The sequence below is a fragment of the Lichenostomus cassidix genome, unplaced genomic scaffold (genome assembly GCF_008360975.1).
Source record: "Lichenostomus cassidix isolate B80296 unplaced genomic scaffold, HeHo_3.0 HiC_scaffold_36, whole genome shotgun sequence".
In the NCBI taxonomy this organism is placed as follows: domain Eukaryota; kingdom Metazoa; phylum Chordata; class Aves; order Passeriformes; family Meliphagidae; genus Lichenostomus; species Lichenostomus cassidix.
This window is the reverse complement of record NW_028147270.1, coordinates 735560-751769: the sequence shown is the minus strand read 5'-3', so window position 1 is coordinate 751769 and position 16210 is coordinate 735560. Positions and strand designations below refer to the sequence as shown.

At 55.5% G+C, this 16210-nt stretch overlaps 1 protein-coding gene across 1 annotated transcript; it reads left to right on the top strand.

The window, feature by feature from the left end:
- The first annotated feature begins 1034 nt into the window (after positions 1-1034).
- LOC146423742 (uncharacterized) lies at positions 1035-16165 on the top strand. Its single transcript, XM_085044438.1, is given in 14 exon segments — positions 1035-1481; positions 3220-3330; positions 4035-4152; positions 5173-5512; positions 7562-7810; positions 9134-9701; positions 10602-10734; positions 12374-12566; positions 13262-13519; positions 13625-14153; positions 14322-14659; positions 14804-15311; positions 15314-16068; positions 16115-16165. Coding segments are annotated over 14 exon segments (4428 nt in total). The 5' UTR covers positions 1035-1204.
- Positions 16166-16210: the final 45 nt, after the last annotated feature.

Sequence of the window (16210 nt, the reverse complement as noted above, 5' to 3'; positions counted from 1 at the left end):
GCCCTATTAAAATCAATCATTCATTGCTCCGCCTTCATTTGCATAATTTATTCTGTTTATCATTCGTCGCCACGCCCCTTTCTCTGTCCCACTCGCCCTTCTCCGCGCTTGTCGATCAATTAATTAATCAATTAATCACTTATTGCCTTATCGATCACTTATAGCTCCGCCCACAATCAATCAGTTATCGATCAGTCTTTAATTGCGCTGTTAATCACTCATTGCTGCACCTCTTTCCCTCTCATTGGATCGATCAATCAATTGCCAATCACCCTGTCAATCACCTGTGACCTGTCAATGATTATTTGAGCCACGCCTTTTCCCTTACACGTCACCTGCCAATCATCCAAATGTTGCCTCACCACCTGTCAATCACCTTTGACCACGCCCCTTCCATTACAGATTGATTACCTGTGACCACGCCCCTTTCTAGTCATCATTGGTTATCGATCACGTTTGGCCACGCCCATTTCTAGCTATGACTCACCTGTCAATCATCCTTGACCTCGCTGCCTTCCCACTTTACAGGTAACCTGTCAATCACCTCTAGCCCCGCCCCTTTCTATTTACAAATCACCTGTCAATCACTCCAGCCCCGCCCCTGCCATGTCAATCAGTAAGCCCCGCCCCCTCACAGTCACAAGTCACCTGTCAATCAGTCCAGCCCCGCCCCTTTCCCGTTCAGTAATCACCTGTCAATCACTCCAGCCCCGCCCCTGCCATGTCAATCACCAAGCCCCGCCCCTCTCACAGTCACTAGTCACCTGTCAATCACTCCAGCCCCGCCCCTTTCCAGTCAATTCCCGCCTGTCAATCACTAAGCCCCGCCCTCTTCCAGCGCAAACCCCATATCCCTCAGCCACGCCCCCTTTCTGTTTACAAATCACCTGTCAATGACTCCAACCCCGCCCCTTCCCCTGCAATTCCCACCTGTCAATCACCTCAAAGCACGCCCCTTTCCTATACACAACCCACCTGTCAATCACCCTAGCCCCGCCCCTTTCCCCTCCATCCCGCCGTCACTCACCAAGCCCCGCCCTCTCCCATCACCCCCCGCGCCGCTCCCTCTCCCCCTCTCGGTGTTCCCTCCCCGCCGTTCCTCCCTCTCCGTTCCCCTCTCCGCCCGTTCCGCCCCGCGCCGTTCCCCTTCCCCTCGCCGCTCCTTCTCGCCATTTCCATCCCTTCCCGCCCCGCTCCGCCCGCCATGTCCGAGTCGCTGGGCTGGTGCGTGCAGGCCGTGCAGGCCGCGGCCGAGCCGGCGCTGTCGCGGGCGCTGCTGGCGCTGCGGAGCCGCCACACGCGGCGGGCGGGCGGCCCGGCCCGCTTCCGAGAGCGGGGAGGCCTCGGGCCGCTGCTGGAGCTCGTGGGGCCCGAGAGGCCGCGGCGGATCCTCGACCTGGCGCTGAGCGTGCTCGGGAATTGCTGCACCGAGCCCGGCTGCCGGCGGCAGGCACGGAGCCTCGGCGGGGTGCGGCGGCTGGGTGAGCGAGGGGAACGTGTGAGGGGAAGGGAGTGAGGGGAAAATGTGAGGGGGAAACGTGAGGGGAATGGAGTGAGGGGGAAATGTGAGGGGGAAATGGAGTGAGGGGGAAATGGAGGAGGGGAAATGTGAGGGGGAAATGAGGGGAATGGAGTGAGGGGGAAATGTGAGGGGAAAATGTGAAGGGAATTGGGTGAGGGGAAATGTGAGGGGAATGGAGTGAGGGGGAAATGTGAGGGAAAATGAAGGGAATTGGGTGAGGGGGAAATGTGAGGGAAATTGAGTGAGGGGGAAATGTGAGGGGAAAATGTGAAGGGAATTGGGTGAGGGAGAAATGTGAGGGAAATGGAGTGAGGGGGAAATGTGATGGGAAAATGTGAGGGGAAGGGAGTGAGGGGAAAATGTGAGGAGGAATTGAGTGAGGGAAATGCAGTGAGGGAAATGCAGTGAGGGAAATGGAGTGAGGGGAAAATGTGAGGGGAATTGAGTGAGGGGGAAATGTGAGGGGAATTGTGAGGAGAATTGAGTGAAGAGGAAATGTGAGGCGGAATGGAGTGAGGAGGAAATGTGAGAGGGAAATGTGAGGTGGAATGGAGTGAGGAGGAAATGTGAGGGGGAAATGTGAGGGGAAGGGAGTGAGGGGGAAATGGAGTGAGGGTGTGAGGGGAGAGTGTGAGGGGAAAACAGGCGAGTGTGAGGGAAAAGATACCGAAAATGGGGAGAAAAATATTGGATGTGAGGGGAAAAGTGCAGGGAGTGAGGGGGAAATGGCGGGAGGGAGGGGAGAGTGCAGGTGTGAGGGGAGAAGTACCGAGTGTGAGGGGAAAAGTGCAGGGAATGAGGGGAAATGTGGAGAAAAATATTGGATGTGAGGGGAAAAGTGCAGGGAGTGAGGGGGAATGTGCGAGAGAGAGGGAGAGGAGAGGAGTGAGGGGTGAAGTGCCGAGTGTGAGGGAAAAGATACCGAAAATGGGGAGAAAAGTGCAGGGAGTGAGGGGAAAAGTGCAGGGAGTGAGGGAAAATATGTTGAAAATGTGGAGAAAAGTGCAGGGAGTGAGGGGAAATTACCGGTTGTGAGGGGAAAGATGGAAGAAAAGTATCGGAAATGTGGGGAAAAGTTATCGGGTGTGAGGGGAAGGTGCGGGAATGAGGGAAAAGATTGGGAAAATGTGGAGAAAAGTGCAGGGAATGTGGAGAAAAGTACCGGATGTGAGGAGAAATATATAAAAAATACGAAGAAAAGTGCCGGATGTGAGGGAAAAGTATCAGGAATGAGGTAAAAAGTACCGGATGTGAGGGGAAAAGTGTAGGGAATGTGGAGAAAATCACCAGGTGTGAGGGGAAAGTGCAAGAAGTGAGGAAAAAAATAGAGGAAACGTGGAGAAAAATGTACTGGGAAGGAGGGGAAAATTATCGGGAATGGGGAAAATGTGAATCTGGTGTCCCAGTGTCCATCTGACCCCAACCCCAGTGTTCCCAGTGTCCATCCCCAATCCCAGTGTCCATCCTGACCCAAATTCCAGTGTTCCCAGTGTCCATCCTGACCCCAATCCCAGTGTCCATCCCTGTGTTCCCACTGTCCAACCCATTCCCAGTGTCCATCCCAGTCTTCCCAGTGTCCATCCCAACCTAAATCCCAAATTTTCCACAATCCCAGTGTCCATCCTGGCTCTGGCCACTGCCCATCCCAAATCCCGGTGTCCATCCTGACCCAAATCCCAAATTTTTCCCAATTTCAGTGTCCATCCTGGCTCTGGCCACTGTCCCCGAGAGTGTCCAGAACAGAGTCGCTCGGACTTTGGCCAACCTGGCCCTGGAGCCTGAGGGAGCTCGGGACGTCCTGGAGGCTGGTGAGAGGAAATTCGGGGATTTTGGGGGGATTTGGGGAAATTTGGGGGGTTTGAGGGAGGGTTGGGGGGATTTTGAGGGGAGTTTGGGAGAGATTTTGGGGGAAATTTCAGGAATTTTGGAGGGTTTTTGGGAAGTTTGGGGGATTTGAGGGAATTTCGGGGGGATTTGGGGAGAATTCTGAATTATTTTGGGGAATTTGGGGTGATTTCCTTGAAGTTTAGGGTGATTTTGAGGGAGATTTTGGGGATTTTGAGGGAGATTTGGGGGATTTTGAGGGGATTTGGGGTGGTTTGGGGGAGATTTTTGGGAATTTTCAGGAATTTGGGGGATTTTTGGGAATTTTGGGGGGATTTGAGGGAATTTTCGGGAGATTTTCAGGAAATTTGGGGGGATTTTTTTAAAATTTGGCGGGATTTTCAGGGATTTTGGGTGGATTTGAAGGAATTTTGGGAAGGTTTGAGGTGGGATTTGGGGGAATTTGAGGGGATTTTGGGAGGATTTGGGAAATTTGGGGAGTTCAGGGAGGATTTGGGGAAATTTTTGGGGAAATTTGGGGTGAATTTCCAGGAACTTGGGACCAATTCGGGGAAATTTCGCGGAATTTAACCCTTTTGGGGACTTTCTGGTGACATTCCAGGGATTTTGGGGAGGATTTGGGGGTCCTGAACCTCCCGAACTTCCCAAAAATTCCCAAATTTTTTAGGCGCCGCCCCCCTGCTCATTGCTCTGACGTCATCTTGCTCCACCCCCGGCTGTCTGCTCAGCGCTGCCAGAGCTCTGCGGATTTTGGGCTCACCCCAAAACCCCAAAAACACCCCAAAAAACCCAAAAAACCACCCGGAAAACCCCAAAAACCACCCGGAAAACCCCAAAAACCACCCTGAAAACCCCCAAAACCCCCCAGGACCCCCAAAATTCCCCCAAAACCCCCCGAAAAACACTCAAAACCATCCCAAAAACTCTCAAAACCTCCCGAAAAACTCCTCAAATCCACACAAAATCCCACAAAATCCCCATGAAATCCCCCAAAACCTCCTGAAAGACCCCCAGAACCTCCCCAAAACCCCAAATCCCCCTCAAATCCCCCAAAACCACCCCAAATCCCCAGAGCCTCCCCAAAAATGCAGAACTCCCCAAAAATTCCAAAATCTCCCCAAAATCCCCCGTTTTCCTGCCCCAGAACTCCCAAAATGACCCCAAATCCTCCCAAGACCACCCCAAACCTCCTCTAAACCACCCCAAACACACCCAAAATGACCCTAAGAACCACCCAAAGCCCCCCAAAATTTCAAAACCCCACCAGAACCCCCCGAAAAACCCCAAATTCCCCCTCCTGCCTCCCCAAACCACCTCCAAATCCTCTTCAAACCACCCCAAACCCCCCCAAAACTCCAGCAAAGCCCCCAAAACCACCCCAAATCCCCTAAAACCCCCCAAACCCCCAAAATCCCCAACCCTCCCCAAATTGCCTCTGCCCCCCCAAACCCCTCAAAATCCCCCAAAACCACCCCAAATCCCCCAAAACTCCAGCAAACCCCCACAAAATGACCCCAAATCCTCTCTAACCCACCCCAAACCTCCCAAAATAACCCCAAATCCCCTGCAAACCACCCCAAATCCTCCAAATCCACCCCAAATCTCCCCAAAATGACCCAAACCCCTTCCACCAAACCCCCCAAAACCACCCCAAATCTCCCCAAATGACCCCAAATCCCCCAAATGACCCCAAATCCCCCAAGTCCACCCCAAATCTCCCCAAACCCACCCCAAATCCTCCCAACCCCTCCAAAACCCCCCAAATTTCCCCAAACCTCCTCCTTCCCCCTCCTCCCCCCCCACACCCTCGCCCAGGCCGTCTCCGCCCTGTCCAGCCGTCTGTCCGGCCTGGACCCCGCTGACCCCTGTGCCCCCGGGCTGGCCCGAGCTCTGGGGGGGCTGCTGCTGGCTCCCTGTCCCCCCTGGGCGCTGCAGGGGGTCACCCCGGCCTTGGGGACACTGGTCAGGCTGGCCGCTGACCCCCGCAGGGACCCCCGGGGGGTGGCACTGGGCGCTCTGGCCGCGGTCAGTGGGCAGGGGGGGCTGCGGCCCAAGCTGGGGGCAGCTGGGGCTGTGGAGGTGGTGGTGGGAGTGGTGAGGAGGGGGCTGCGGGCAGGGGAGACCCCCAGCCTGAGCGGGGGGGCAGCTGAGCGGGGCGGGGGCAAAATTCGGGGTTTGGGGCAAAATGGGAGTTTGGCAAAAATTGGGAGGATTTGGGTCCAAATTGGGGATTCTGGGTCAAAATCGGGGATTTTGGGTGCAAATCAGGATTTTGGGCCAACTGGGGGATTCTGGGTCCAAATTGGGGATTCTGACCAAAATTGGCAAACGGGAGATTTTGGGTCTAAATTGGGGGAGTTTGGCTCCAAAATCAGAGGATTTTGGGTCTAAATTGGGGGATTTTGGTCCCAAAATTGACAGAATTCCAATTGGGTGACCAACAACACCAAACCCAAACTGGGTCAAAATCAGGAGATTTTGGGTCCAAATCGGGGGATTTTGTGTGCAAATCAGGGGATTTTGGGTCCAAATCAGGGGGTTTTGGGTCCAAATCAGGGGATTTTGGGCCCAAACTGGGGGGTCCCAATTCACTGGTTCTCAACTGGGGAAAGGTCTTGAAATGAGGGTCCCAAATCAGGGGATTTTGGGTCCAAATTGGGGGATTTTGGGTCAAAATCAGGGGGTTTTGGGCCCAAATGGAGTGGGGGTCACTTCCAATCCCCCCAGTTTGGGGCTGGGGGTCTCCAGTTAAAAGGGGGTGACCCCACATTTGGGGCTGGGGGTCCCAAATCCAGGTCCAGACGCTCCCAGTCCCGATCCAAAATTGGGTCTGGGGGCTCCCATTTAGGTGCCAATCCCAAATTTCAGGGTGATCATTCCAAATTTGGGTCCGGGGGTCTCCAGTTTGGGTCTGGGGGTCCCGAAATCCCACCTGAGAGCTCCGAATTTGGGTCTGGGGGTCCCAAATTCGAGTCTCTGGGTCCCCAGTTCACCCCTGCCTCCCCTCAATTTGAGTCTGGGGTCTCCCATTTAGCTTCCAATCCCCAATTCATCCCCAACTCCCCTCAATTCCAGTCAGGGGATCCCAAATTTGGCTCTGAGGATCCCGAATTTGAGTCTGGGGGTCCCAAATTTACCCCAAATTCCCCTAAATTTGAGTCTGGTGCCCCCCAGTTCACCCCTGGCACCCCCCAATTTGAGTCTGGGGTCTCCCATTTGGGTTCCAATCCCCAGTTTGACTCTGAGGATCCCCAGTTTGGGTCTGAGAGCTCCCAATTTGAGTCTGGTGGTCCCAAATCTCCCCAGTTTGAGTCTGGGGGTCCTCAGTTCTCCGCAGCAGCCCCCTGTTTCCCCCCGGGCACCCCCCAATTCGAGTCGGGGGTCTCCCATTTGGGTTCCAATCCCCAATTTGGCTCTGGGGATCCCCAGTTTGGGTCTGGAGACCCCAAATTTCAGGGTAAAACCCCCAAATTTGGGTCAAACTCCCCTGAATTCTCCTCAGCAGACCCCCGTTTCACCCCCAGCACCCCCCAGTTTGAGTCTGGGGGTCCCAAATCTCCCCAATTTGGCTCTGATGACCCCAAATTTGGCTCTGATGACCCCAAATTTGACTCCGGGGGTCCCCAATTTGGCCCAGCAGCCCCCCGTTTCCCCCCAGGCACCCCCCAATTCGAGTCTGGGGGTCCCAAATCTCCCCAGTTTGGCTCTGATGACCCCAAATTTGGCTCTGATGACCCCAAATTCTCCCTGGCAGCCTCTGCTTCCCTGGCACCACCCGAGTCTGGGGATCCCAAATCTCCCCAATTTGGCTCTGATGACCCCAAATGTGAGTCTGGGGGTCCCCAGTTTGGCCCAGCAGCCCCCCATTTCCCCCCGGGCACCCCTCAATTCGAGTCTGGGGTCTCCCATTTGGGTTCCAATCCCCAATTTGACTCTGGGGGTCCCCAATTCTCCCCAGCAGCCCCCCGTTTCCCCCCGGGCACCCCCCAATTTGAGTCTGGGGGTCCCAAATCTCCCCAATTTGGCTCTGATGACCCCAAATTTGACTCTGGGGGTCCCCAATTTGGGTCTGAGAGTTCCCAATTTGAGTCTGGGGGTCCCCAATTTGGCTCTGATGACCCCAAATTTGACTCTGGGGGTCCCCAATTCTCCCCAGCAGCCCCCCGTTTCCCCCCGGGCACCCCCCAGTTCGAGTCGGGGCTGCTGGCGCTGTGCCTGCTGTGCCGGGAGGCAGTGAACCGCGCCCGGGTCAGGAGCTCGGGGGGTCTGGGGGCACTTCTGGGGGTCCTGCGGGACCCTCGAGCCGCACGCTGGCACCGCAGGGTGCTGCTGGCCCTGGCCGCCTTCGCCTGGGACCCCCGAGCCCTGGGGGCAATGGAACTGGGCGGGGTGGTCCCGCTGCTGGCCAGGGGGCTGCCGGGGGGCAGATTTGGGGGTCTGGGGGTTTGGGGGTGAGGAGAGGAGGAGGAGGAGGAGGAGGAGGAGGGGAGGGCCAGCGTCGGCGGACTTGCCTCGAGAAGGGAGAGCGGCGAGAGCGGCGGCACCGGCAGCTGGAGGGCCCAGGTAATTGGGATTTGGGGGGATTTGGGGGATTTTGGGGGATTTGGGGAGGCTTTGGGGATTTTGGGGTGTTTGGGGAGGTTTGGGGGATTTTGGGAGAGGGAGCAGCCGGCAGCTGGAGGGGCTCAGGTAACTGGGATTTGGGGGATTTTGAGGGATTTGGGGATTTTGGGGGCATTTGGGGGAGGTTTTGGGGACGGGGTGTTTTGGGGAGGTTTAGGGGGACTCTGGGGAGGAGAGCCAGCAGCTGGAGGGGGCTCAGGTAACCCGGGGATTTGGGGGATTTTGAGGATTTGGGGAGGTTTGGGGGATTTCAAAAGTTTAGGAGGTTTGGGGAGATTTGGGTCTTTAAAAGGGGATTGGGGTGTTTGGGAGGTTTTGGGGGATTTTGGCGGTGTTTAGGAGGTTTGGGGATTTGGGGGATTTGGGGTGTTTGGGGGAGGTTTAGGGACTTTGGGGAGGGAGTGCCAGCAGCTGGAGGGGGCTCAGGTAACTCGGGGCTTGGGGGATTTTGGGAGACCTGGATGGGAATTTGGGGGCATTTGGGGTCATTAGAGGTTTGGGGGATTTGGGAAATTTTGGGGAGTGGGAGCCAGCCGGCAGCTGGAGGGGGCTCAGGTAACCCGGGGTTTTGGGGGATTTGGGGGATTTTGGGAGTCCTGGATGGAATTTGGGGGGATTTGGGGTCATTGGGGGAGGTTTGTGATTGGGGCCATTTAAAGGGATTTGGGGAGATTTTGGGGTGTTGGGGAGGTTTGGGGGATTTTGGGGAGGGATCAGCCGGCAGCTGGAGGGGGCTCAGGTAATTTGGGGATTTGGGGGATTTTGGGGGGTCTTGGGGAGATTTTGGGGGTCTTAAGGGTGTTTTGGGGGGATTTTAGGATGTTTCAAGGGAAATCCGGGGGGATTTGGGTCATTTAAAGAGGGATTTCAGGAATTTGGGGAGGATTTGGGGGGTCCTGGATGGGATTTGGGGGATTTTGGGGGGTCCTGGGGGAGATCTTGGGGTATTTAAGAGCTCTTTGGGGATTTTTGGGGTATTTAAGGTTGTTTTTGGAGTATTTAATGTCAGTTTTTTGTTTATTTAAGGTCATTTTTGGGGTCCCTGGTTGTTTCTTTGGGATATTTTTGTGATATTTAAGTCATTTATTTGGGGGAATTTATTGGGATTTGGGATACTTTTGTGACATTTAACTCGATTTTTTGGGAAATTTATCGGGATTTGGGATATTTCTGTGCTATTTAACCCAAATTTTAGCCTTTCCCCCCCAAACTTCCTCCATTTTTAACTCTTTCCTCTCTCCCCTCCCCCACAGGTCCTGGCTCTCCACCACCACCACCTCCCCTCCCCCCTCCCCTCCCCCCCAACTCCCCCAAAAACCCCCCAAACTCCCCAAAAAAACCCCCAGCCTGCTCTCCCTGGCCCTCCCGAATTCGGGACTCATTTTTGGGGACCCCCAGCTCCCCGAATCCCCCGCGCTGCTCCTGCTGGAGCGCCTGGCCCAGCCCCCCCGCCCCTCCCCCTCCCTCCCCTCCCCCGCCGTCATTTCGGGGATTTTGGGGTACCTGAGCTCCTCCCCCCGCCCCTCCCCCCGCGCCCTGAGGGTCCTGGGGGAGATTTTGGGGAACCCCCAGTTTTTGGGGTCGCTGATTTTGGGGTTCATCCCCTCGCTGGTGCACAGCTGGCTGGTGCTGGGGGTCTCACCTGGGCGGGGGGAGGGGCCAGGTGAGCTGGGAGAGCCGCGGAGGAGGAGGAGGAGGATGAGGGAGCTCGGTGAGTCTGGGGGAATTTGGGGGATTTGGGGAATTTGGGGAATTTGGGGGAATTTTTGGGGGTTTGGGAGGAAATTCTGGGGGTTTTGGGGAAATTTGGGGTGTTTGGGGAAAAATTTGGGGTTTTGGGGGCAAAATTTGGGAAATTGGGGGACTTGGGTGAAAATTTGGGAATTTTGGAGGAATTTGGGGTTTTGGGGGAAAATTCTGGGGGAAATTGGGGGATTTCGGGGAGTTTAGGAGGGTTTTTGGAGGATTTTGGGGAAATTTGGGGTTTTTGAAAAATTTGGGGGTTTGGGGAAATTTGAAATTTGGAGGAATTTGGGGTTTTGGGGGAAATTGGGGAAATTGGGAGATTTAGGGAGTTTAGGAGGTTTTTGAGGATTTTGGGGGAAATTTGGGGTTTTGAAAATTTGGGGGTTTGGGGGAAAATTCTGGGGAAATGAGGGATTTCAGGGAGTTTAGGGATTTTTGAGGATTTTGGGGAAATTTGGGGTGTTTGGGGGAAATTTGGGGTTTGGGGAAAATTTGGGGTTTGGAGGAAAGTTCTGGGGGAAATTGGGGGAAAATTCTGGGGTTTTGGGGGAATTGGGTGATTTGAGGAAGATTTGGGAAAATTTGGGGTTTTGGGGGAAAATTCTGGGGAAATTTGGGGTTTTGGGGAGAAATTTGGGAAAATTTGGGGGTTGAGGGGAAAATTCAGGGGGATTTGGAGATTTTGGGGAGGTTTTGGGGGAAAATTTAGGGAATTTTGGGGGAAAATTTGGGAGGATTTGGGTTATTTAAGGGGGGATTTTGGGGGAAAATTTGGGGGAATTTTGGGGGTCCTGAGTCTAATTTTGGCTGTTTTGGGGTCCAGTTTTTCCCCCAACCCCCAAATTTTGGGATTTTTCCCCCCCAGGTGAGAACCTGTTGCGGATTTTGGGGTCGACGGCGACGTCACCCTTCGGGGTTGGGGTGGTGACTCACCTGCTCAGGTGTGGCAAACCTGCGGCGCGGCTGGCTTGTGCCACCGCTGTCACCCTGCTGGCCAGGTGAGAGAGAGCCTCCCCAAAAATTGTCCCAAATCACCCCAAAAATCACCCCAAAACTGTCCCAAATCGCCCCGAAAATCCTGTAAAAATTCCTTAAAATTGGCCTTAAAATACCTTAAAAATCTCATTAAAAACCTATTTAAATTGCCCCAAAAACCCCAAATTCTGCTCTGCTGGCCAGGTGAGAGAGAGCCTGCCCAAATTGTCCCCAAATCAGCCCAAAAATCACCCCAAAAATCACCCCAAAAAATTACCCAAATTGCCCCGAAAATCCTGTAAAAATCCCATAAAAATGAGCCTTAAAATACCTTAAAAATCCTATAAAAATCCCATTTAAAATCCCATTTAAATTGCCCCAAAAACCTGCTGGCCAGGTGAGACAGACCCTCCCCAAATTGTCCCAAATTACCCCAAAAATCACCCCAAAATCACCTCAAATCGCCCCAAAAATCCTGTAAAAATTGGAGTGAAAATACCTTTAAAATCCCATTAAAATCCCATTTAAATTGCCCCAAAAACCCCAAATTCTGCTCTGCTGGCCAGGTGAGACCCTCCCCAAATTGTCCCAAAATCACCCCAAAAATCGCCCCAAAATCACCCCAAAATTGTCCCAAAAATCCTGTAAAAATTGGAGTGAAAATACCTTAAAAATCCCATTAAAAATCCCATTAAAAACCCATTTAATTTGCCCCAAAAACCCCAAATTCTGCCCTGCTAGCCAGGTGAGAGAGACCCTCCCCAAATTGTCCCAAAATCGCCCCAAAAATGACCCCAAATTGCCCCAAAAATCCTGTAAAAATTCCATAAAAATCAGCCTTAAAATACCTTAAAAATCCCATTAAAAACCTATTTAAATTGCCCCAAAAACCCCAAATTCTGCCCTGCCGTCCAGGTGAGAGAGAGCCTCCCCAAATTACCTGAAATCACCCTAAATCGCCCCAAAAATCCCATCAAAATCACCCCAAAAATCACCCCAAAAATTACCCCAAAAAACACCCAAAAATCCCATAAAAATTGGCCCAAAAATCACCCCAAATCACCCCAAAAATCACCCCAAAATCACCCAAAATCCCATAAAAATCCCATCCAAATTTCCCCAAATTCCTCAACCATCCCCATATCGCGATATATCGTGACCCCTCCTTCTCCATATCGCGACATATCGCGACTCCGACTGTCTCCTCCCCATGTCACGGTGAATTGTGAGTCCTCCCCTCCCCATATCGCGATATATTGCAACTCCTGCCCTCCCCATGTCGCGATATAGCGCGACTCCGACCGTCTCCTCCCCATATCGCGACATACCGTGACCCCTCCCCTCCCATATCGCGATATATGCCAACCCCTCCCCTCCCCATATCATGACATATTCTGATCCCTCCCCTCACGATATTGCGATATATCGCGACCCCTCCCCTCCCCATATCGCGACATACCGCGACTCCTCCCCTCCCATATCGTGACATATCGCAACCCCTCCCCATATCGCGATATATCGCGACCCCTCCCCTCCCCATATCGCGACATATCGCGACTCCTCCCCATATCGCGATATATCACAACGCCTCCCCCGCTATCGCGACATATCGTGACATATCGCGGCATATCGCGACCCGCCCGTGTCTCTCCCCTCCCCCAGGCCGCTGTCGCCGCTGTGGGCGCTGCTGTGGGGTGGGGGAGGGGCGCTGCCGCTGCTATTGGCTGCCGTGGCCCGGGGCGGGGGAGGGGCGTGGCCTGCCGAGGCTCCGCCCACCGCCCTGCCGCTCTACGCCGCCGCCGCCATCGGGAGGCTCCGCCCACTGCTGGGGACAGCCGGGGACGGCCAGGGACAGGTGGGGACAGTGATCGGTTATTGATTATCGGTTATTGATTATTGATCGGTTATTGATTAGTTATCGGTTATTGATTGGTGATTGGTGATTGATTGATTGATTGGGGACAGCCGGGGACGGCCGGGGACAGGTGGGGACAGCAATTGATCCGGTATTGATTGTTGATTGGTTATTGGTTATTGATTATCCATTGGTTATTGATTGGTGATTGATTGATTGATTGAGGATAGTGAGTGATTGATTGGGGATAGCCGGGGACAGCCCGGGACAGGTGGGGACAGCCATTGATTATTGGTTATCGGTTATTGGTTATTGATTGGTTATCGGTGATTGATTGATTGGGGATAGTGAGTGAGTGAGTGATTGATTGGGGACAGCCAGGGACAGGTGGGGACAGTGATCGATCCCTTATCAGTTATTGATTATTGATTAGTTATTGATTGATGGGGATAGTGAGTGATTGATTGATTGATTGATTGTGGATATCATCGGGGGCATTGATTGATTGATTGATTGGGGACACTGCCGGCCAGGTAGGGTGGGACAGCAATCGGTTATTGGTTATTGATTGATTATTGATTATTGATGGATTGGTGGGTTGGGGAGATTGAGTGATGGATTTGGGACATTGGGGACATTGGTGACATCACCAGTGACATCATCGGTGACATCACTGGTGACATTGATCTCCACAGGCGACCAGCCCTGGGGACAGCAGTGACACCGACAGGGACCTGGGGGACACCTGGGGACAGCAGAACGGCCTTGGGGACACCGAGAGTGACCTTGGGGACATCCAGGGTGACCTTGGGGACATCGAGAGTGGCCTTGGGGACACTCAGGACATCGCTGGGGACACCGAGAATGGCCTTGGGGACATCCAGGGTGACCTTGGGGACATCGAGAGTGGCCTTGGGGACACTCAGGACATCGCTGGGGACACCGAGAATGGCCTTGGGGACATCCAGGGTGACCTTGGGGACATCGAGAGTGGCCTTGGGGACACTCAGGACATCGCTGGGGACACCGAGAATGGCCTTGGGGACATCCAGGGTGACCTTGGGGACACTTGGGACCACACGGACAGCCTTGGGGCCATCGAGGACACACCTGGGGACATCGAGGACAGCCTTGGGGACATCAAGGACAGCCTTGGGGACATCGAGGACAGCCTTGGGGACATCGAGGACACACCTGAGGACATCGAGGACACACCTGGTGACATCGAGGACACCCCTGGGGACACCCAGCACACCTCAGGCCTGCTGTCCCCTGTCCTGCTCTGTCCCCAAATGTCCCCAGCAGGTCTCAAACGGCCCTGGGTGTCCCCAAGTGTCCCCAACTCCTGTCCCCAACTGTCCCCAGACCCCAGTTCCAGTCCCCAAATGTCCCCAACGGCCCCCAAACGGCCCCGGCTGGCCCTGAGCCGCTGTCCCCAAATGTCCCCAAACCCCAATTCCTGTCCCCAAGTGTCCCCAAATGTCCCAAATCCCCATTCTCGAGTGTCCTCCACCCCAAATTCCTGTCCCCAAGTGTCCCCAATGTCCCCAAACCTCCCGAATTCCTGTCCCCAAATGTCCCCAAACCCTAGTTCCTGTCCCAAATTACCTCCAAACCTCCCAAATTCCCATTCCCAAATGTCCCCAATGTCCCCAAATCCCCCCAGTTCCTATCCTCAAGTGTCCCCAATGTCCCCAAACCCAAACTTCATTCCCCAAATGTCCCCAAATCCCCCCAATTTCTGTCCCAAATCACCCCAAATCCCCCCCAATTCCCATCCCCAGGTGTCCCCAATGTCCCCAAACCCCCCCAATTCCTGTCCCCGACTGTCCCCACTGTCCCCAGCCCCGCCCAGCTTGTGTCCCCGAGTGTCCCCCGCTGTCCCCAGCTGTCCCTACCTGCTGTCCCCTCACGATGTCCTGCTGCTGCCCGAGGGTCGCCCTCCCCCCATCCCCTGCAGCCGCCGGGCGCTGAGTGTCACCTCCGAGGTGTTCAGGGCCATGCTGGGGGGCTTTGGGGACACTGGGGACACCCCGAGTGGGGACAGGGACCCCCGAATTGGGGACAGCCCCAGGGACCCCAAAAACGGGGAGGCTGAGGGGTCAGCGGTGTTTGGGGACATGCTGGGGGGGTTTGGGGACATTGGGGACACCCTGATTGGGGACAGGGAACCCCTGAGAGACCCCCGGGTTGGGGACATTGGGGACACCCGGATTGGGGACCCCAAAAATGGGGAGGGGGCTGGGAAAAACCCCAGAGAGCCCCGAATTGGGGACCCCAAAACTAGGGATGGGGCGACCCCCCAAAGCCCCCAAATTGGGTTTAAAGAGCCCCAAATTGGGTCCCAAGACCCCCAGATTGTGTTCCAAACCCCCCAAATCGAGTCGGGGTCCCCCAAATTGAGTCGGGGTCATCTCAAAGCCCCCAAATTGGGTTTAAAGACCCCAAAATTGAGTCGGGGTCCCCCCAATTCGGGTCGGGGTCTCCTCAAATCTGGTCGGGGTGTCCCCAATTCCCCCAGTTGGGGTCGGGGTCTCCCCAAACCCCCCAAATTAAGTCGGGGTCTCCCCAAATCGGGTTCCAAACCCCCCAGTTGGGGTCGGGGTCTCCCCAAATGGGGTCGGGGTCTCCCCAAACCCCCCAAATTGGGCTTAAAGACCCCCAAATCGGGTTCCAAATCCCCGAATTGGGGTCGGGGTCTTCTCAAATCCCCCAAATTGGGTTTAAAGACCTCCAAATCGGGTCCCAAGACCCCCAAATAGGATCCCAAACCCCCCAAACTGGGTTCCGAACCTCCCAATTCGGGTCGGGGTCTCCCCAAATGGGGTCAGGGTCATCTCAAACGCCCCAAATCGGGTCCCAAGACCCCCAAATTGGGTTCCAAACCCCCCAATTGGGGTCGGGGTCTCCCCCTGTCGCCCCTGGCTGCAGTTTCCGTGAGCACCGCCAGAGGGCGATCTCGGTTCACCGCTGCCCGCGCCGCGCGCTGCTGCCGCTGCTGCATTTCCTGCACGGCTGCCGCGGCCCCCCTGCAGACCCCTGCCCGCTGCTGCAGCCCCCGCTCGCCCCCGCCGCCACGGGGCTCGCCATCGCGCTGGCCCGCCGCTTCCTGGTGGCCGGTTTCGAGGCGCTGGTGGCCGCGCGGCTGGCGGCGCCGCTGCCCCGGCTGTGGCGGCTGGCCGAGCGCTGGCGATCCGCGCCTTTGGCCACCAGGGTGGCGAGCGAGCTGCTGGCGGGGGGAGGGGCGCTGCGGGTGGCCCGCGGCATGGCGGCGGTGGCCAGGGTGGCCACTGACCCCGCGGGGCTGGCCGGAGCCATGCTGGGCGTGCTGCGGGGGGAGGGGCGGGGCCGGGGGGAGGCCACGCCCCCGCTGGAGGTGGGGGGAGGGGAGCCCTGGGACCCCCTGCTGCTGGGCGGTGACGTCAGCGACTGGGAGGATGATGACGTCATCTATGAGGAGGAGGAGGATGAGGATGACGTCATCGACGAGTGCGGCGGTTTTGTGAACGGTGATGACGTCATTGGGGAATGTGGCGATGACGTCACAGAAGACGGCGGCGATGTCATTAATGATGATGACGTCACGAAGGAGGAAATGAATGATGTCACGGATGCTGTGGGTGACGTCATTCGGGACAATGACG